The 22,176-nt window shown below is 51.6% G+C and overlaps 1 protein-coding gene across 1 annotated transcript in view; it reads left to right on the forward strand.

The window, feature by feature from the left end:
- Positions 1-22,176, forward strand: part of SDK1 (sidekick cell adhesion molecule 1) — a 530,100-nt gene that overhangs the window by 320,346 nt on the left and 187,578 nt on the right. Inside the window, exon 13 of the mRNA XM_040455762.1 lies at positions 4,164-4,300. Coding sequence (XP_040311696.1) covers positions 4,164-4,300 — 137 coding nt within the window. The remainder of the gene's footprint in view (positions 1-4,163; positions 4,301-22,176) is intronic.

Consider the following 22,176-nt stretch of genomic DNA (forward strand, 5'->3'; position numbering starts at 1 on the left):
GGGGCCACAGGCTGAACGAGAGCAGACTGTCTCTTCACAGCCTCGGGTCCACAATGGCCAGTCTTGTCCCCAGCCTGCCGTGTGCCCCCACCTCTCACTCCCCAGATCTCCTCTTGGAGTCCGGATGTATAAGTCGGCCGTGGATGCTGGCTCCTTAACCTCTAGCCCAGCTTTTGTCTCCCGGTCTGTCCCCTCTCCTGACTGCCTCCTGTGTCTCTCAGACACTTTCCAGTGAGTCGCCCTTGGGGTCCCAGTTGTAGCCCTGGAGAGTCAACGTCACACAGATAGCCCAGAAATTTTGAATACAGGTGTCTCTTACTTGCCTTCTTCCATGACTCAGTGCAAACCCTGTGTTCCCGCTGCTGCTCCAAACCTCCCCCTAGTCTTACCCACACCTTCAGCAGCCCCTTCTCCTTCCTGTCCTCCGTGCCCAAGGGAGCCTTCCCTCCTCCTCCGCTCACCCACACCCTTCCCAGCCATGCGACCCCCACCTCTTCCACAGATGGCCCTTCCTGCAGCTCCACCCTGCAGTCCGCCCACTGTTATTTCCAGAACCATCCCACGGCTCCTGACCTGCGATGCCTTGCCTCGTCTCAGCCTGTATACGGGCCTCGTGCTCCCCCTCAGCGTTTCAGCTCTCGAGAGCAGGACTTTGACAGCCTCTCCCTCCGTGTCCCTACACTCCACATATGGCCCCCGGCTTGGGGAGTGTTCGTTTGTTAACCCATCCACTCCCGTATCGGTTGGTCCATCCGTCCGCCCCACATTTTACTGCGTGCCCACTCTATGCCAGCGTTGGCGATGCCAAGATCAAGGAAAAAAGGCAGAGAAGGGAGAAGAGAAATGTTCCTTCCCTGGAGAAGGGAGGCAGATCCATAATCAAGCAGGATGCACTAGGGTTCCTGCTCCCGTAGGGCTTCAAGATGTTTCCTGAACTGAAAAATCTGTAGATTGCAGTGAGATAGAAGTGGTTGGTTCTGCTCAAGAGTTACTCGTGGGTGAGAGGGAAGCCGAGCCTCGGAGGCTGAGATGGATTTTCTGATTGGCACGACTCTCCCATCGACGGGACGTCCCGTGTGAGTGCACACAGGTCACGGGGTGGCTGGACTCGGGGAGCCACAAGGCCTTCACTGTGGCTGGAAGCGTGACGCTCAGGAGAGCAGCCAGTGTGGGCTAGAGGTTGAGCTGTGTAGCAGGGAGTCGTCGCGGGCGCAGGGGGGAGCACATGGCAGGACCCCGTACAGCGGCAGCAGGCAGGACGGGCGGGAGGACCGTGTGGCGTGGCCCTTGGGACAGCGTGTGTCGGGTGGGCTGAAGCTGGTCAGTGGCGACGAAGCAGACGGGTTGGCGTTAAGGGCGTTTCTAAGGAGGGTAGGTAGGACGTGGTGACTGCTTAGAGGCGCGTGTGTGTGAAGGGGGGACGGTGGTGGGAGTGGAGATTCTGCAGTGTAACCACCGACCCAAAGAAGGGCCCCACACCCCAGTTTCAGTGAGGACAATGATCCGTGCCTGTCAACCCCCAGAGAGAATCCCCCCGCAGCGTGTCACTGGAAGTGCCTCCTGCCCACTGTCAGATGCCGCCCAGGGTCTCCCGGGACCTCTTCTCCGTCCCCCCGGCCCTTCAGGCTCTCGCGGGGGCTGCGTCTGCCTCCGGGGCCTCAGGGCACCCGCACGTCTCCCGACTTGGCGGTGAGTCAGTGGTGGGGGGCCTCGGGCCCGTGTGGGGCAGTGTCCGCACATGAACGACGGTCCCGGGCACCAACCCGCCCTGTCAGTCCTCTGAGTTAGTGCTGGTCACGTCAGCCAGCCCCCCGGCTTGGGCAAGTCTTTGCAGTGCGGTCCTGACACCGACTCCCCGGAGGTGAAGGGCACCGTGCCCCACCGCAGACACCAGCCGCAGCTCCGCGGCCCCCGGGCCACCTGTGGTTCTGACCGACCCCCTAGCATTTGAAGCTTCCCGCCACCCCAGCAGGATGGGTGATTCCCTAGAACAACCCACAGAACTCGGTTAAGTGCCTGATTTCGGTCTTACTATAGAGGATAAAATCCGGACCAGACGTACAAAGAGAGGCAACGGCAAGGTCTGGGAGGGTCCCAAACACAAAGCTTCCACACGTGTCCGGTTCCCGACCAGGAAGCTCAGCTGAGCTTGGTGTCCATGGTTTGGCTGGGGCGTCATTATCACTGGCTCGGGCCCCTGCTCCCGCCCCTCCATTTCCAGGAGATCAGAAGGTCTGGCTGATCTCACTGGCTCGACGCCCCAGCCCTCTAACCACACGGCTGGTCTCTCCAGCAGGCGAGCCCCCTCCTGGAACTCTGCCGGCCCCCCCCCCCCCACGAGTGACGCTGTTGGCAAAACACAGGTGTGGCCTGACGGGCCCACCATGAACAGCTAAGACAGCCCCTCAGGAAATTCCAAGGGCTTAGAAGTTCCACCCCAGGGAGCTGGGGCAAAGACCAGACCAATTCTTTATGATACCACAGTCTTATTTGGAATACTTACCCAAGTTGATCTCAGTTTGTTTTCAGGTTGGGACAATTTCAACAACTGTGGTTTAGTTTGAAAACAACCCAATTCCAGTAGGAAAATGGGGCACAGGGAAAGGAGAAGAGATATTTTTTCCTGGCATGTCCTTCATAGGCGTCTTCACTGGGAATTTAAGGAAGAATCAGTTACTGGAGAGCTCCACAGAAATAAAAGCTCCCTTTCTGATTTAAAACCTAATTCACAACTAAAGAGAAAACAAGCCAACATTTCAGGCTCAAGTTGATTCTTTATTGTACTAATTTAAAGTCTCCGTCTACACTGGAAATACTAGTTTGTTTATTAACCGTGTGCCTGGGTTAGAGAGAGCTGTGTTTCTTAGGTAGCTGCACACACATAACAGCTTAATAAATTTCAAAGTGTAATGAGTATGCTTTTTAAATTAAAAATATCAAGTATAATTATGGCTCTTTGTGCTGACCTATGTGGGTCAGCAGTAATTGATGTCTCAGAGAGACCACAGACTAGCTAAGTGGGTGAAACGGGTCCACATGGCACCCCTCTCCCAGGTCCCACCTGAGGACGTTTATAGAGAAAGCTGTTCCCGACGGCCACGAAACAGGGTGCTGCTCCCAGATTTGTGAGACACGAAGGTTAAGCACCAGACTAGGGCTACTTAGGATGGTGTGATTGCAGGGGCGCCTGGGCGGCTCAGTCAGTTAAGCATCCGGCTCTCAATTTTGGCTCAGGTCATGGTCTCATGGTCAGGGTCTCGATCCCCACCTTGGGCTCTGTGCTGCCGGCATGGAGCCTGCTTGGGATTCTCTCTCCCAGTCTCTCTCTGCCCCTCCTGCACTTACTCTCTGGAAGGAAGGAAGGAAGGAAGGGAGGGAGGGAGGGAGGGAGGGAAGAAGGAAGGAAGGAAGAGAAAGAAAGGGATTGTATGGTTGCAGACTGAGGAGAAACCATACAACTGGACTTTGCAGCTTTGTCACCAGTAAATCCCAGTAAAGACCTTTTCTATTAGTAAACCCCTTTCTGTGTTTATTTGCTTCAACTGTGTTTCCATTCTACAGCCCTGCTGATGTTCTGTTTACTATTTCCATGGGGTTTTCGAATTTTCGCCACATTCCCCTGAGTTCTTCCCCCGAACCCCGTTATCTCGCAGAAGACACAATGACGCCACAACGTCATGTGGTCAAAGAAGAGGCAGCCACTCTCTGGGGATACCTGTGGGCATTTTGGCGAACGAGCCCAAGTGACTAGGTTCCAAAATTTCCAAAGTTAAAAATCTTCTTTCCTAGGCCCTTTCCTGTTTCTGTGGCTCTCCGCCTTCCCATTAACAGCTTCGGGTTGTAAGAACAAATCGCTGACTGAGTTTTCTCAATTAAATACTATACTGTGTAAAACTTGGCACTCCCTCCCCATCTAATCCCAAAGCCATCAATCATCCCTTTAATCTCTACCAGAAGGATTGAATCAAATATCTTTGGCGAAACAACCACATTGTTAATGGAGAAGGTTTTCGGGCGGAGAGGTGCTCAGAATCTGTGTCTGGGGCATAGTTTATGTTTCCGTTTTCAAAATATTCCCCACCGGGACTGTGCGATGTGAGAACCGGGCTAACCGTCGATTCTGACGTGCACCCTTTTTTTCTTCCTGTTCCTTTGCGCCCAAGTGAACTGCCTCATTCACCTCAGAACCTCCTGGCCAGCCTGAACTCTTCCCACAGCCACGCCGTGACGCTCTCGTGGGTTCGACCCTTTGACGGAAACAGCCCAGTCCTCTATTACATCGTGGAGCTGTCTGAAAACAGTAAGTGCTGAAGCAGAGTTGTTGCCGTGGACGGATTTCTCTCGCGCACTCGGTGTCCTTGACCTGTACTTCTGACACAGACCCCAAACCAGTGGAAAGATGTGATGATGCTTTACGGAGTTCCAAATGAAGAACCCCACTCTGGATTTTGGGAAAGATACAGGGTGCCGTGGGAGGCTGGGAGGGACGAGAAGGAAGCACAGGGAGCTTCCCGTCTGGGCCTGAGCCCCACAGGGAAGCTGTGCGCACACCCGTCGGGACCGTCCCAAGGGTGAACTTGGACGCGGGGAAGAGGGCCGCCCCCTGGGGCTGCTTGGGAGCCAGCAACAGCACTAGTTAGCGTTTCTGCCTGTCTCCTCTGGCTCGGACGCGGGCTGAGTATTCTCTGGGCCTTCCCCTTCTCCCTTCCCCCACGCCTTGGCCTCCGCCAGCAGGAGCTGGCTTTGCTCCCCGCCCTGCCACCGTTCTCCCCTCCTCTCCGTGGGCCAGCGGCTCCTCTCCTGCCCCCTCCGCTCTCTTCTCGGGAAGTCAGGGCATCCCTGTGATTCCAAGGGGCGTCTTTTCCTTGACATCTGGGCTCTCCAGCATCCTAATCCTCCAGAGTCACGCTCGGGGCCCCGTTCCTCCATGTCTCTGTCCAGTGGTCTCCCACACCTCCAGAGTGAATTCAACTCCTTTGAACCCTGACCATCCTCAGTGCCTTGGTGCAGCCTTTCTAATCTCCGTTCCAGCCCCGAGGCCTCCTTGGTGACGAATGCCACGAATGGCCCTGGGCCCCTTTCTCCTCACCCGACCCCACGCCCGCATCCGCGCTCTGCGTTCTCGGACACAGCTCTGCAGGGCCCGGTCTCTGTCACCAGGACAGCCTCCAACTGGTGCCCCTGCCTCTACTCTTCTTCTCTTCCAAAGCATTCTTACCCAGGCAGGGACACTGATCTTAACATCTCCCCCCGCCCCCACAGGGCTTAGAAGGAAACCTTCCTCAGAGCCTGAGCACTGTCACCTACCTCCCCCTTCCCACTCTGCTCTGTGCCCAGCATGTGCCAGGCACGCTGGTTTCATGGGCTGCCCGCATGGCCCCGTTTCCCTCGTCTGGAATGCTCACGGGGCTGGACCGTCACCCTTCACTGTCACCTCCTTGAAGACGCTTTCCAGAACACTGGCTCAGTGTAAGCTTTCACCATCCAAGCTAGCGTCCTCCCTCAGCCGTTATTCCAAACTCCTCCTGGGCCTCCCCCAGCGAGGAGCTAGCCAGACCACAAGGAGCTGGACTCCTGTGACAGTCAACATCATGGGGCCCCTGGCTTGTCTCATCGCGACATTGTCATTGTAATTGGGTCCCTGTTCCAGGACAGCTGGGAATGGTTCTCTCTCAAGGTGCCCTCTGCTGAAACCTGAGTCAGCCTGGCCAAAGTCCACATGGCTCGCTGGCCCGCTCAGTTCTGCAGGCAGAGACGTCCTACGGTCTTGGTGACCGCTTTTCCTAGGCGCTCGCCAGCTCGCATGCTCTTCTGTAATTGCTGACTTAACTCACCGAGCTTCTGCTAATTATCTGTCGTACTTCCCCTCCGTCCTGATGCTGTATCCTCCTTCAGATCATCACGTGGCCATGCCCCAGCAGGCACTGGTTGATGCTCATTTCACAGCTCAGGGGCCCGACGTGCAGAGTAAGTCACTGGCTGGAAGTCACACAGCTAGCGGTGCCTGAGGGCGGGACTCCACCCAGGCTGTCTGCCTCCGGAGGCCCTGCTCTTAATGAGTATCAGGCATTTACAAAGAAGTCTCACCGGGCAGACGCTTCTCTCTCGCACCTCGGTGGCGAATGACAGAGGTGAAGGCATTGGTGGCCTTGGGTTCTGGTCTGTGTAGAGATTACAGGGAGCCGCTCCGTGAACCTGCCCGTACTTGCGTTGGGCACCTCCCAAACCAGTCCATGGAGGGATGTCCCAGAAGGGGTATTTTAGTCCCAACTCCTGCGTTTCTAAATTTACACCCTTGGCGACCACGGCCTCCATTTTGAGCACCATCTGAGGACGAGGTGCCCGATGCCCAGGCCCTGCTTCCCTTGCCGGAGGCTTCTCTGATGGCCCATGCGGTCTCTTCCTTCCCATCGGGGGTCAGGGTGTGAATGGGGACCTGTCTATACACCGCTGTCCGCTCAGAGAGGGGAGTCATTGGCAGTATTTATTAAAAACACCTGAGAAGGTAAGGTTTTCCTCAGGGTGTTCTGGTCAGGCGACCTGAGAAGCGTGGGGCCGGACGATGGTCTGCGTGGAGAGAGTGACACAGGAGCAGAGACCAGGCCCGGGCGTCCTTCGTGTCTGTGTCCTAGGTCCCTAACACTCGGTAGGCACTCAGCAGGTGAACTGACTCGGGTCTCTCCGGTAGCGCCCCCTGTGGTGGACTCAGGTGACAGTCCTAGACCCCCTCCTGAAAGTCAGGTGCTCGACCATCCTCGATTTACTAAAATAAGACACTGCCTCAAAATGCCCACACCAGCTGTTTTCTCATCAAACTGTGGGAGCTCTCGGCTCTGCCAGTCGGGCATCTTGCTCGAATCGGTCACGGGCTTCACACGCAGTCATTCATTCCACCCATCTGTCCATTCATGCCACAGGAGGTCCTCGTCGGGCACCTGCTTCACATGGAGCACTCTGCCGCGGGCCGGGATGCGGAGCCGAGGTGACCAGTCCCCGCTGGTTAACGGCAGGGGGAAGGCCAGGCTCGTCACCGCGTCCTGCCCCATAACGAGCTCCCACCGAGGTACGCGCCGGTGCTGGGGGAGTGCGAGGTCAATCAGAGAGCCTCCAAAGGGCACAGGCCTCGACCCTTGGGCCGGGCAGAGGACAGGGGCAGCATCAGCCCCAAAGCGTGAGGCTCAAGGCACGTTCAGAGGCAGCCAGCTTCCGCAGGGACTACGACAGGGGTGTTGGGCTGGAAGGTCGCCGGATCGTGCGAGAGCATCTGCTGGGGGGGCGGGGGGGGGAACTCTTCCTCGGTCTTCATGTCCCAGCTCAAATATGGCTTTCCTCTAAACCTCTCCTTGACCCACGACCCCATCGTGCCCAGACCGAAAGTCCCCACACCACTCCATGTATTCCCCTTGACTATTTAGTCCCACATGTAATAGCTGCTGGTCTGCAGATGTGCCTTCTGCCAAGACTGAACCCCTTAAGGGAGGGCTGGGCCCAATACTCCTTGTACCCGTAATGGCCAACAGAGAGCCTGGCTCAGATGGGATGACTCTGTGGGCGTCCAGTCCCTTCACGTCACTGCAGAGGGTCCTAAGAACATCATTAGCCCCTCATTAGCCTCTGGCTCTCCTGCCTGGACCTTTCTGGAGCTGGCTGAGACTCCCATCTGGTTTTCTTCCAGAGCATGTGATATAGAAGAATCTAGAGTATTCTACACTATTATTATTTTTGCCCCAAGCATTATTATCATTACACGAAAAATCTAGAGCGGATTAGGTGGTCGTCTCTGGGCCGATCCTGATTTCTACTGCACGGGATACGAGTGCGGGCTATGTGGAAGCTGTCCACCCTGTTGTCCGCCTTCCAGCCACGGCCAGTAGGAAGACCAGCACTGTCCCCTGGGCCAAGGATCTGGTTTGGATTTTTATTAGAAAGCGGTGTCCTTAAGAAACAGCCGAACTGGGGCGCCTGGGTGGCGCAGTCGGTTAAGCGTCCGGCTTCAGCCAGGTCACGATCTCGCGGTCCGTGAGTTCGAGCCCCGCGTCGGGCTCTGGGCTGATGGCTCAGAGCCCGGAGCCCCTTTCCGGTTCCGCCCCCCCCCCCCCCCCCCCCCCTCCCCCGTTCATGCTCTGTCTCTCTGTCAAAAAAAAAAATAAACGTTGAAAAAAAAAAAAAAAAAGAAACAGCCGAACAGGCTAGCTAATTATGGTCAGAAAGAACAGCTTAGCAGCAATACGGTAAAATGGAAATTATATTTGGCCTACACCCCACGCTGTGCAAGTGGGCGATTCTAAATGACTCCATCCAGCAGTCCATCCATCCGGCTACTTGGGACACCGTCTGCAGCCAGCTTCCCCTGGCAGGCTGATTGGGATGCCGTTCTCCCGGAAACCCGGCCTCCTGCAGGGGCCAGACTGGCCTGGTTAGTGGAGGCGGGGGGGGGGGGGGGGCCCCCCGCCCGGACACCCCCGGGGGTCTAGTGGGAGACAAGGGAGCCTGGGGGGCCTGCGTTACGAGGGCATAGGGATTCTTGCGGCTTGATAGCACGGACCCCGTAAACTGGTGGGGAATTGCGGGGAACAGCGAGAGCGCTTGGCCCAGTCTCTTCAGTGCTCGTTGAATTGGATCAAGAGTAATCTTTCTTTGAGATTATGACGATAAGGCGGGACAGCGCCGGAAGGCACTGCGCGAGGCTTTGAAGTGGACTCGGAGACAGATCAAGCACAGATTACCACGCGGCTCCTGCAGCAGGCTGCGGGGCTCTCTGACTCCGTAGAGGCCGGCACCTTTCATTGCTTTCGAGCTGTGTTACAGCTCCCTAGGCCGCGGAGAAAACGTAAGTAATGCAAATCATCCTTGTCCATAGAAATGCAAATACATCGCGTCTGGTTATCAGCGGTTCTTGGAGTCACTAGTTGTGGCCCTGGAGATAGTGACCCACCGAGCTTGCACCTGTTTGTGAATTCATTTCGGCATTGCTGATTGTTGACACAGGTGCGCCGTTTGAACTCCCTCTTGATACATTCGTAGCATCTTACTGGCTCCTTCGTGAATTAATGAGCTACCCAGAACCTTTAGGATGTGTTCGTTTGGTATTTGGATGAGAGCCCTGCGAGGGTTTCCGTGAGCTTCCGGGATAACCCGGGTATTTGGGAGAGGCGGCACTTGGCTTAGTCTGTGCCCCAAGCTGAGCCCTTCGTGTGCTCCGTGAGCGGGACTGGACGAAGGCCCTCCTTCCACGGCTCGAATACAATACTTGAGGTCTTTCACCAACTGGAAAGATGGTCCCTTTCCCGTGAATTTTTCCCAGCCTTAGCTCGTGTCCCCCGGCACGTAGTCGCTGGTGACAAACCCACTTATACAAAAAATCCAGGTTATATCGTTCCACTGAGTTCTTCTCTCAGTTTTTTAACAGACATGGGTATTTGTAGTTACGGTTTGGCCATCACGCCTTAAAATATTTGAAGTTAATTAAAATATAAAATAACTTCGTAATTCGGATTATTAAACTTAGGCATGCTCACCGGTAAGAATTTAGAAACTGGGACGCCTGGGTGGCTCAGCTCGAGGATCAGACGGAGTCGATCCTCAGTCGGTTGATCATCCAACTCTTAATTTAGGCTCAGGTCGTGATTGCAGTCGTGGGATTCAGCCCCACGTGGGGCTCCAGGCTAAGCATGGAGGCTGCTTAAGATTCTTTCAATTTCTCTCTCTCTCTCCCCCTCCCCCTTCTCTCTCCCTCTTCCCCCCTCTCTCTCCCTCTCTCTCTCCCTCTGCCCCTCTCCCCTACTCACATGCTCTCTCTCTCTCTCTCTTTAAAAGAAATTTAGAAAATGGGGCGCCTGGGTGGCTCAGTCAGTTAAGCGTGCAACTTCAGCTCAGGTCTGGATTTTGTGGTTCCTGAGTTCAAGCCCCACATCGGGCTCTATGCCGACAGCTCAGAGCCTGGAGCCTGCTTCGGGTTCTGTGTCTCCCTCTCTCTCTGCCCCTCCCCTCCTCCTCCCCTGCTCGCATTGTATCTCTCTCTCTCAAGAATAAACATTGAAAATAAATAAATAAATCTTTAAAAAATTGAGAAATTACTTCAAGCACAGAGTGAAAGCAATCACTACAGTCCCTTGCAAGTTGAACTCCTGCCCAACACACACGCCCTTGGCCCCTCTGCCCCAGGTCCTCCGGGAGTTAATGCCTGTCCACCCTCTCTCTTCCAGCTCTGCTTCCCTCCGGGCTTTTCCCTCCTCACCGGAGAATCACCCCCTCATCTCTCATTCACACCAGCCGCTCTTCCCGCGGAAGCTATGACATCGCTGTCCTGAAAGACGGGCGGCGGGCGGTCGTGGTCGTGGTCGTCCTGAACGGCGGTGCACCTGTGCCCTGGACCCCCGCCACACGCTCCCCCACCACTTGGCTCCCTTGGCTCGACTCCCGCCCCCCTCTTGGGTCTTAACCCTTATCCTTCCATCTCTCGGGCCATCCCGCCGCGTTTTCCTCTCCTCCCCGCAAATGCTGGCACTCTCTGCTTTGCTTGCACAGCCCACAGGTCTTTACCTCCTCTGTGCCCCCCCCCCCCGCCCCCCGCAGTGACCCCCGTGCCGCCGCGGCTCACCTGTCGCCCCCAAGCTGCCGCCCTAATAACATGTTCATGACCTTGACCTCGGCCCTGGGCCCCAGACACTCGTGCCCAGCTGACCCACGGGCTCAGCAGACTCAAACTGTCAGACTAGAGCTCCTCACATTTCCCCCAAGTAGCTTCTTCTCCAAGTTAGAAACACAGACCGTCCCCCGTCCTCCACAAATCTTCAGTAACTTCTGTCATTTGACCTCGTGTCTGTCCGGCCCATGACCCTTCTCCGTTCCCGCCACCTCTGCCCCGACTGGCCGCGTCCCCATCACCTGAGTCCTTCCACGTCGCCTCCTCAGGCCCACCCTCACCGAGACGCCAGCGGGAGCCCTCCAAACACACACGTGCCCGAGTGAAGGCCTCTCCCCGCTCGAAACCCTGTGGCCCCTCAGAGGAGGCGCCACGGCAGGGCTGCGCGTGAGCCTCGTGTGCCTCCGTAATCTGCTTCAGGGCCCCCAGAGCGCGTAGGGCTCCAGACAGCTCAGACATTAGTCCCGAGCCCGTCTTCTAGCCAGACAGCCAGCCCTCTTTCCTACGTAGAGATTTCATCGCTTAAAGTCTAGATTCTCAGCCGATGAGCGTGGTATCCAGAACTGTTTCCGTCCGACTGCCACCTGCCTCTCCAGGTTTACCTCCAGCCACTCACTTCGCTGATTATGCTTGAGCGACAAGGTGTGGCTCATAGACCCCTGAGCGCGCCTAATTCCCGGTGCCGCTGCCCCTCGCTCAGCCTGTCTGGAATTCTCTCCCCATTCCTACCTTCTGTCTCAGGTCAACTCCCTTGTAGCATTTCCTCCAAGCAGTGCCCCCTGTCTCTTCCTCTGGGAGGGGAGCTGCCCCCAGGTCTCCTCTCCGGGGGGCCCTATTCCCAGATCTCCTCATCTGGGGGGTGTGCTGTTCCCAGTTCTCCCCCTCTGTGGGGGTGGTGTCCCCAGTCTCCTGCTCCAAGTAGCACTAGCAGCCATATCGAATCACCCGATAGGCAAACCAGGCCCTGAGGTCACCAGCAAAGGCAGGACGTCAGCACGTGAAAATATCCAGAAGGAAACACTAAAGCATACTTTTCCTCCTCCCAAGTTTACAAAGATATTCTCCTATGTTTTCATTCAGAGGATTTTTACTTCGCACTATCCTTTGGTTACTGATCCTCCTGAACGCATTTTTCCAAGTTCCTTGGCTTTTTGTGCTTTGTCTCTATGATCTGTCAATTTCTTTTCCTCTATTTTTGTATCAAAGCCTTAGGGTTTTTTTTCCTGTCATTTGTGACACGTATTTTTTCAATTTACTTTTTACTCTTGGTTTTTGTGTATTACTTTTTGACGTACAGAAGTATTTGGTTTTTATATAGTGAAATCTATTGGTATTTTCGTTTACGATTTATTTCGCTGCTTTTATGTTTGGATACTTCAACACTTGTAAGCATAAAATACATGTTCTATAAGTTCTCATCTGGGTTTTTTTAAATTTTTTTTTTAATGTTTATTTATTTTGAGAGAGACAGAGACAGAATGCGAGTGGGTTAGGGGCAGAGAGAGAGGGAGACACAGAATCTGAAGCAGGCTCCAGGCTCCGAGCTGTCAGCACAGAGCCCGATGCGGGGCTTGAACCCACGGACCGTGAGATCATGACCTGAGCTGAAGTCGGATGCTTAATCGACTGAGCCATCCAGGCTCCTCTCATCTGATTTTTAAACCTTTACTTTTTCACACATTTAACTCTTAAAAACTCATCTGAACTTAGATATAAGTTTGAACTTAGAATTTTTATTTTTTCCAAATGACCCTCATCTTCCCGACACAGTTCATTGAATAATCCATTTATTTATGAATGTTTCCCTTTTTATCTATTAAGAGGCCCTGTTTATATAAAAGTCTGTTTAGGGGGGTTTATTTGGATCATCGATTCATCATCTGGTTTTTGGCCTGGTTTATATTTTAGTTGTTTTAGTTCCAAAATGTGTATTAATTGCTGATAAAGCAAAGTTCTTTCTTCTTATCGGATTTTTGCTAGTTCTTGTTGCCTGTTTATTTTTCTTAAAAAAAAAATCGGAATTATTTTGTCAGGTTTCAAAAATAGTCCCATTGACTTTTTAGTGACATTAAGCTTATGAGAAGTTTGATGAGAACTGACTTCTTGGAGATTCTGTCTTCCCATCCAGAAAATAACATGCTTCTCCGTTGCATTAGCTCTTTTTTTGAATCGTCTAGGGAAGTTGGCAGGTTTGCACCCATTGGTTTGACACTTTTTTGTTGAGGTTATCCTAAGATTCCGTCTTGCTGCTACTGAGAGTGGGATCTCCTTTCTATTCTGTCTGGCAGCTAGTTCTGAATTTTGGGCGGTGGCTACGGCCCTGGTTCCAGTGTTTGTTCTCCATCCAGCCGCTTTCCGTATTCTCTTATTATTCTAAGGATTTTCCAGTCGGTCCTCTTTGTTTTCAAGGTAGGCAATCATATCTTCTCCAAGTAATAGAAATGTATTGTTTCCTGTTTTTTAAAAAAAATAATCTCACAGGGTAGGGGCGCCTGGGTGGCTCGGTCAGTTGAGCGTCCGACTCTTGATTTCACCTCAGGTCATGATCCCTGGGTCGTGGGATCGAGCCCTGCCTTGTGCTCTGCACAGAGCGTGGATCCTGCTTGAGATATTGTCTCCCTCTGCCCCTCTCCCCGACTCATGCTCTCTCCGTTTCTCTCTCTGAAATAAAATTAAATTAAAAATAAAATAAAACAAAACTTACAGGGTTAGAATAATTTAAAAGAATAATCAGCACAGTAGTGCCTCTCTTTCACTCTCTGATCTCAGTGGAATATCTACCAGGGTTTTATTGTTATACATGATATTGACTTTTGGTTGCTTATTGATGCATAATTTACATATTATGAAATGCAGAGATCTTAAGCGAGTTTTACAAATACATACACAGCACATAGCTCGTACTGCAAATGAGATACGAAATGTTTCCGCAGACCGGGGAGGTTCCCTCCTGACCCTTCTCCACAGTCTTTCTCCGGCAAGGGCAGGCACTCGGCAGCCCCCCTCCTCCATACGTTGGATTGGCCTATCCCTGAAATTCGTAGAAATGAATATGATAGTGATTTGAAACAAGTTTTTCATCGTTTAATACATTCCTCCTCCCATTCGTGGTTCTTCTGATTTTTTAAATTTTCATGGAAGTGTATTCTTTCTAAGCAAATTATTCCTAAAATACCAACATTCCATTTAGCAATGCCCTACACCTTCCACACACGAGCATCCCGCAGCTCCACGGCCCTGACACAGATTCCCGGAGGACCGTCCTCTATGCGCCTTTCAGAGGTGACGCGGTGGGGAACGTGGTCACCATCACCACGTGAGGTGCCTGAGCCTCAAGGTTGAAGTTAATGTATTTTTCCTTAACTTGGAAAGGAACACTGTCTCCCTCAAGTTAATACCGTACTTGCTCTTTGCTAAAAACGTGCCAGAAGAAACATGAGGTTGGAAGAACACATCTGGGTCTCCGCCTCTCTCGCTGGGTCTCGGGCAGGGTCATCCCTGCGGCCGGCGTCTCTGCCGTGAAGACACGTCTGTTTCTCCTGAGCAATTCCGCAGCTTTCTTTTCAAACTCTGCCATCCAGCGCGGTGCTTTTTCCTTTGGCCTCCAGGAAACCCGAAGCTAAACTGAGTGCTTAGCTGGATACCTGAGTCGTCCCGGGTGCTCCCAACATCCCTCTGTCTTCCCCTCCTTCGTGATTTTGGATTTGTGTTTTTATTTTCACTTTATATCCAATTTTATGTGTATTTTCACTTAACGATGTTTAAATCTTCTTTAAAAGCAGCAGACCTCCAGGGGCACCTGGGTGGTTCAGTCGGTTAAGCGTCTGACTCTTGGTTTGGGCTCAGGTCATGATCTCAGTTTGTGAGTTTGAGCCCCACCTCAGGCTCTGTGTGGAGCCTGCTTCAGATTCTCTCTCTCTCTTTCTCTGGCTTGTCCCTGTTCATGCTCTCTCTCTCAAAGTAAATAAATAAACTTAAAAAAAATAAAAGCAGACTGCACACGTGTGCGCACGCACGCACACACACACACATGCCCGCACACAGAGGGACCAAGTGATGCCAGACCAAAGTCCTAAACCACAGAGAGCCATGCAACGTCATTGAGCGACGCCATGGGAGCGCATCTAGAAGCTGGTGGATGGACCTGGCCGTGGTGGTGTGAGGTTCAGAGGCGGAAGGAGAGGGCAGGGAGGTTGCTTTTTCTGAACTGATGGCTGAGTTCCCTGGAAGCAAGAGGGCCAAGGGCGGCCGGGAAGCCCGGGTCTGGGCCGGAGGGCTGCAAGCCCGCACTGAGGCGTCAGTCTGGGGGGATGATCGGCCAGCCTGGCCGGAGCGTGCTGGGTTTAAGATGATGCTTTGGGGTTGAGGTGGCGATTTCCCACAGGCGGCGTGTCTTTTCTCGAGTAGAGAACGTTCTAGTGGCCACTGCTTTCTTGAGTGGGGCACCTCACGTCCACGGCTGGTCGGAGACTAGCTTTCGGAGGGCATTCCCGGGGGCCCGGGGCCTCTCCCAAGCCCCTTCCCGGCATCGTTAGGAGAGGCGGAGAGGGCCCTCCTTCCTCCACAGAGAGGCTCTCGAGGCCGTGTGGCTCAGCTCTTTTTTCTGTAGCCACAGAGTCTTTTCAGGCAGGGCTGGGCAGCTGTCTTGCGCACTGCTCCCCACGAGCTCATTTGCTTCCGTGTGGAAGCCGCTCCCGACTGTCACTAAACAGTATGTCGAACGTCTTCATCCCCGCTTGCGATGACGCGCTTAAAAGCCGATGGCTTTGTGCTGTTTTGCGTGCCCAAGTTGCTGAGACTTTGTTCTCTGTGCTTCAAATCATTTGAATGCCGTCTTCTAAACGTAGCTCATACAGGTATTTTCTAACAACCTCAGAGTTGTTAGGAAGTATTTTATGGCTCAGCTCATTTTTCTTTGGGCTTTTGCATACGGAACCTCGCGTTAAGGGCATTTGCTCCCATTTTAAAGTCCATGCAGGATTTTACTGTCCCAGTGTCCCAGATATTTACTGATCTTTGTTATCCTGCTGTGTCATAGGCCCAGAGAGGGGCTGAGGTGGAGGGCTTGGGGGTTCTCTCTCTCTGTACTCCGCAAGATGTGGAGGTGGGCAGGGAGCCCACAGAGGCTCCCACAGCCTCTGCTCACCTCGTGGGGGGCCCTTCCCAAGCCTGTCCCACACCGATGCAAATTGATGCACAGGTCTGCCCCTTGTGACCACTCAGTGCAGAATACCAGTGGCCCTAGGATGTGTCTTCCCTAAAGCTGGGGGCACCTTTTATGCGGAGAGGGCCCCCCAGTTCCACCCTGTCACCGGCCAGCCAGGGTTTGAGCTGTCCGTCGTGGGGGGTGCACTGCCACCGTCACGGCATGGCTCCTGCCCGCAGCTCGGTTCCCCCTACGCTTCTGGGTTTGTCCAATCCCTGCTTCCAGCCTTCCTGGCTTCTTTCCACCTCTCCGAAGCAAATGGCTTCTCCAGTTCAGGCCCTCGCCGGGAGTGTGTGTCCCCCCTTGTGGACCCAAGCCTCGGGCACATTTGGGGTCTTACCCACAGTTCAGAGGCCCCAGTCCCTCAGACGTGAACCAGGTAAGGTCCCAAAGCCTTTCCTATCATTGCCTTGGCCATGTTCCCTCGTGAGGGAGGGTTTTGTTCTTAACTTCGAAGGCCAAACTCGGTGCATTTTTTCCCATCCAGGCCCACACGCTTGCTTGTTTCTCGGGGGACGTCTGGCATGGAACCCTCCCCAGGTGGGGAACCACACTGTACTTCACCTGTCTGCTCCTTGGGGTTTCGTCCTGGCTGGGCAGCAGCCGCCTGCTTCCCGCCCTGTCCCGGTCTAGTGAAGTTCCCTGACTCGGGTCTGTGTCTTTCGGCCCCGGCCAAGCCTGGCGGATCATGGCCGGCCCTCCCGAGGCCTCAGCCTTATCTCCCGGGGTCGCCGCGGCAGGCCCGAGCCACAGCGTTCTTTGACACCTGTGCTAGATGTGTGCCCCCTCGGTGGAGTCCCGTCCATCCCGAGGACCTGGTCGTGTCCTTTCCAGAGTGTCCGTGCTGAAGACTCTCCACCAACTGACGCAAACGGGCCGCTGCGGCGTCCCCTGTGATTCGAGTGTTGCCTTTTTGGCGACCAGTTCTAACCAGAGCCCCGCACAAGGATCTTCCTGACCTTTGCAGGACTAGTTAGCATTCCTGCCTCTCTCCCGGTGTCCACAGGACCTTTGAATAGGCCGAGAGAAACCGCTGCTCGACGCCGGGCATGCTTGCCTCCCGAGTGGGAGAGGGGCCTGGGGTGCCAGCTCACTGGGCCCGGGCTAGGCCCTGAAACCGCGCTTCTCTCACGGGACGGCGGGAACTTCAACGTAGGGGAGCAAACGGTAGCCGTCCCGCCGCACCCGATCCCGCAGCTCAGTGAGCTGGACGCCGACACGTAGGGCGGACTGCTGTCCGAGAAGCTTGAAAATAATTGCACAAAGCACTCAAAAAATCTTGAAAACAGTTTTAAAAGACTGTAGAATGGATCTATGCCTATTCTGTTTCATTTTCTTCTCTTATTCTCTTTTCCAGATTTTCGTTAATGAATTCGTACTTTCTGTGATGTATTTTTTATATATAAATAATTTATATACACAATTTATATGTAATTATATATATAATTCATATATGCGTATATAATTATAATTTATATATACATATATAATTTATGTATAACTTATATATGTACATATAATTTATATATAATTATGTGTCATATATGTATGTATAATTATATAAATAATTTATATGTGTGTGTATATAACTTATATATAATTATATATGTATAATTTATATATGCGTATATAATTATATACATAATTTATACACGTATATATAATTTATATATAATTAACATAGTACATATTTTATATGTATGTATTTTTTTTCCACCTTTTTGTATTACTTCCTGGGCATACGGTTCCCTGGGTGGTCTCAGGATTTGTATGGCTCAGTAATTTTGGAGCCCTTGTCATGGTAATCTATTCAAAACCTAAAGGGCTTCTGTGGGCCTTGGGCAGGGCCAGTGCAGGTGCGGGCTGAGCCCAAGGTCCCTCTGTCCTTCCAACTCCCAGAGCTGATGCTAGCCTCCTACCCTGCGGACATTCAGTGATGACTGTTTACAGCTGTGGGGGACCTGGCCCCTTGTTGTCACTAACCCCCAAAGCCAGCAGGCCCCCCAGACACTGAGAGATGCCAGTGAGCCACATCTGGGACGGCCCGTCCTCCAGGGCTCCAGCGTCAGGAACGATCACGGTGGCCTGAAACTCTGTTCTGCAAAGGCTCTGAGTCCGCCATCCGGGCCTCCCCGTGTGAACTCACACACACGGCTGTCTTCTCCTGCACACCACACGGGGCCTTCCCACGCGAGTCCTGCGCTGTGTGCCACAGCTTGCCCTCTCCTTCCTGGTTCTCACCAACTCTCTGACAGGCCTTTTCTTCTCTTGCGATTTATTTTAGAGGAGTTTTAGGTTTCCAGAATTATTGCGAAGACAGAGAATTTCCAAAAGCCCCATACCCTGTTTCCCCTATTATGACATCTTCCATCTGTGTGGTACCTGCCTCACAATTCATGAGCGAATGTTGACGTATTATCGTTACCTAAAGTCATGCTTTATTCAGGATTCCTTCAGTTTTTCACGAATGTCTTTCTTCTGTCCCTGGACCCCGTCCAGGCCACCACACCACATTTAGCCGCTGTGTCTCCTTAGCCTCCTCTTAGCAGGACAGTTTGTCAGACTTGTGACGACCTTCACAGCCTTGAGGACTGATGCTCAGGTGTTTTGTAGGACATCACCAGGTTGGGGTTTGCGGATATTTTTCTGATGACTAGACCAGCATTTTGGGGTTCTGGAAGGAAGAGCATGAAGCAAAGTGCCATTCCTTTCCCTTCACGTAGTGGGGAGGGGCATCAACGCACCTTATCGCTGTGGGTGCTGGAGAGGCTAAAGCTTTAAGCACCGGGAAGTGCAGCGTCATCCAAGCGCCCGCCCCGAGAGTGCGGTACCTTACCAAGAAGCCCAGAGGACTTCCACTTAGTGTCTAAACAGCCCTGTGTGGGGAAGGAGAGCCACATGACTGAACCCTCGAAGGCTTTGGGCCAGGAGCATAGCTCTGCTTCTGGGTCATCTCTGTGACCAAGCCCTTGACTTGCGAGCTTTAACACTCAGTATGACCAGTAGAGAGACATCGAAAGAACAAAGTTGCCTCCGTCTGGGAGTTGCCCCCACGGTGGAAGGACCAAATCGTGATCCGTGGGTCAGTGCCTCCTTTCCTTGCATGAGCAAGAGGATGATCATAAATGCCGTGAGGTTACTGTGAAGGTTCAGTGTGTGACACAGTTACCCAGAGTGCCCAGGACGTGGCAGGTGCTTTCGCCGAACGAATATTTATTGGGTTCCTGCTTCACGTGGGGCACTCTTGTAGTGCCCAGGATCTACCAGTGAGCAAAACGGATTCTGGTGGAGTTCATCCTGTGGGCGGCTCCTTGAAAGGGTAGCCATTCTTATTCCAACCTGAAGCTTATATTTTAGGAGACACAATACTCAGACTGTTGCAGCCAAAAGAGCACTGGAATTCGAATTAGGAAAAGAATAAAATTTGCATCTTAATTCTTCCACTTAACTTGCTCTGTGACCTAGGGGAAGTTGTTTTAATGCAAGAACGCGCATTCTCATAATATGAAACACTACAAGGCAAAGCATCAGTGAGATCACATATTTCATCTACCAAATGTCTGACTTAATACGGTCCCAGTGCTCAGTGCTGGCAACGTTGTGACAAAACAGTCACTTTCTAGGAACTTCTTATTGTGAAAAGTGCTACGTATACACAAAGGTCCAGGATATTCGTTCCTGTGTTCACTGTCAGTACCATTTGCATATTACCGTATTTGTTTCATCAAGTCCCCACCTTGTTTGTTTGTTTTGCTAGAGGATTTTTAAGAAAATCCCAGACGTTATGTCATTTCAACCTTAAGTGATTCACTACATAGCTCAAGTAAAGGACATCACACCCAACAAGATTAGTGGTAATCCTGAATATCATCCTATACTCAGTCCATATTTAAATGTCTCTAGTTGCTTTTTTTAAATGTCTTTCTTTAAATTCCGGTTCGTTAACATAAAGTGTAATATTAGTTTCAGGTGTAGAATTTAGTGATTCATCACTTACACGTAATACCTGGTGTTCATCACCAGTGCCTTGCATAATCCCCGTCACCCATCTAGCCCATCACCCACTCACTCTCCTCCCTCCATCAACCCTTGGTTTTTTCCTCTATAGTTAAGAGTCTTTTTCTTGGTTTTTCTCTCCCCCGCTCTAGGTTTCTTTATTTTGTTTCTTAAATTCCACAATGTGAGTGCAGTCATATGGTATTTGTCTCTGACTGACTTGTTTCACTTAGCGTTATGCTAACTCCATCCATGCCATTGCAAATGGCAGGATTTCCTTCTTTTTCATTGCCAAGTAGTATTCCATTTTATATATAAACCACATCTTCTTTATCTGTTCATCAGTTGATGGACACTTGGGCTCTTTCCATAATCTGGCTATTATAGATAGTGCTGCTGTAAACATTGGGGTGCATATATCTCTTTGAATCAGTGTTTTTGTATCCTTTGGATAAATACCTAGTAGTGCAATGGCTGGACCATAGGATAGTTCTGTTCTTAACTTTTTGAGGAACCTCCATACTGTTCTCCAGAGGGGCTGCACCACTTTGCTTTCCCAATGACAGAGTAACAGTGTTCCTCTTTGTCCGCATCCTCGCCAATATCTGTTGTTGCCTAAGTTAATTTTAGCCATTCTGACACGTGTCAGGTGGTATCTCATTGTCGTTTTGATTTGTATTTCCGTGATGATGAGTGACGTTGAGCATCTTTTCATGTGTCTGTTTAGCCATCTGGATGTCTTCTTTGGAAAAATGTCTATTCATGTCTTCCGCCCATTTTCAAACTGGGTTTTTTCTGTGTTGCGTTTTGTAAGTTCTTTATAGATTTTGGATGCTAACCCTTTATCAGATATGTCTTTTGCAAATATCTTCTCCCATTCCATCGGTTGCCTTTTAGTTTTGCTGATTGTTTCCTTTGCAGTGCAGAAGTTTTTTTATCTTGATGAGGTCCCAGTAGTTCATTTTTGCTTTTGTTTCCCTTGCCTGCGGAGACGTGTTGAGTAACAAGTTGCTGCGGCCGAGGTCCAAGAGGTTGTTGGCTTTGTTCTCCTTTAGAATTTTAGTGGTTACCTGTCTCACATGTAGGTCCTTACTCCATTTTGAGTTTATTTTTGTGTATGGTGTGAGAAAGTGGTCCAGTTTCATTCTTCTGCATGTTGTGTCCAGTTTTCCGAGCACCGTTTGTTGAAGAGACTGTCTTTTTTCCTTTGGATGTCCTTTCCTGCTTTGTCAAAGATCAGTTGACCATAGAGCTGTGGGTTCATTTCTGGGTTTTCTATTCCGTTCTATTGATCTTTGTGTCTGTTTTTCTGCCAGGACCGTACTGTCTTGATCACTACAGGTTCGTAATATACCTTGAGTTCCGGAAATGTGATGCCTCCAGCTTTGCTCTTCTTTTTCAAGATTGCTTCGGCTATTCAGGGTCTTATGTGGTTCCATACAAATTTTAGGATTGTTTGTTCTAGCTCTGTGAAAAGTGCCGGTGGAATTGCATTAAGTGTATAGATTGCTTTGGGTAGTACAGACATTTTAACAGTATTTGTTCTTCTAATCCATGAGCATGGAATGTATTTTCATTTCCTTTTGTCATCTTCAAATGCTTTCTTTTTTTTTAATGACTTTTCACAGTTGATTCTTCTGAATCCAAATCCAGATCCAAATGAGGTCCGTCCATTGCTTCATCAACAAGAGCCTCACCCCCCTTTCCCCTTCCCTCGCCTGGTACAGAGGCCAGGGCGTCTGTCCTGTAGAATGTCCCAAGTCCAGGGCTTGGCTGATTGCTTCCGTGTGGTGTCATTTAATGCGTTCCTGCATCTCCTTTATTGCCCAGAGACTGGAGGGAATTTGCATCCGGCTTTTGGCTTTGTGCGTTCTCTTCGAGAGAGAGAGAGAGAGAGAGAGAGAGAGAGAGAGAGAGAGAGTGTGTGTGTGTGTGTGTGTGTGTGTGTGTGTGTGTCAGGGGTGCCTGGGCATTTGCTGGGTACTTCCCACTCACTCACAAGGAGATGCTGGAAGCCCAGCTCCTCTGCCTTTAGTGGTGTTTGATCCGTCCCCACGTCTGGGAAGTGACAGCCTGTAAGGTTTGGGAGGAGTTGTTTCTGTGTCCCTGAGTCTTGGTTTTCTCATCTGTCAGAGAGGAGATGATGCCTTCTCCCCAAGAAGATCCATGTGCCTACAGATGTAAACACGCTTCCAGACCGCCAGCGGCCATATAGACCTCGGGCATTAATAATAATGGTTCTTGTGGCAATTGAATTTTTCTTTGAAAAAGTATTTCCCTTCCTAAGATACCTTTGATTGAGAACATGATAATGCTCTTTTTTATTGGA

The sequence above is a fragment of the Herpailurus yagouaroundi genome, unplaced genomic scaffold (assembly GCF_014898765.1).
Source record: "Herpailurus yagouaroundi ecotype Mexico unplaced genomic scaffold, PumYag 216, whole genome shotgun sequence".
NCBI lineage: Eukaryota > Metazoa > Chordata > Mammalia > Carnivora > Felidae > Herpailurus > Herpailurus yagouaroundi.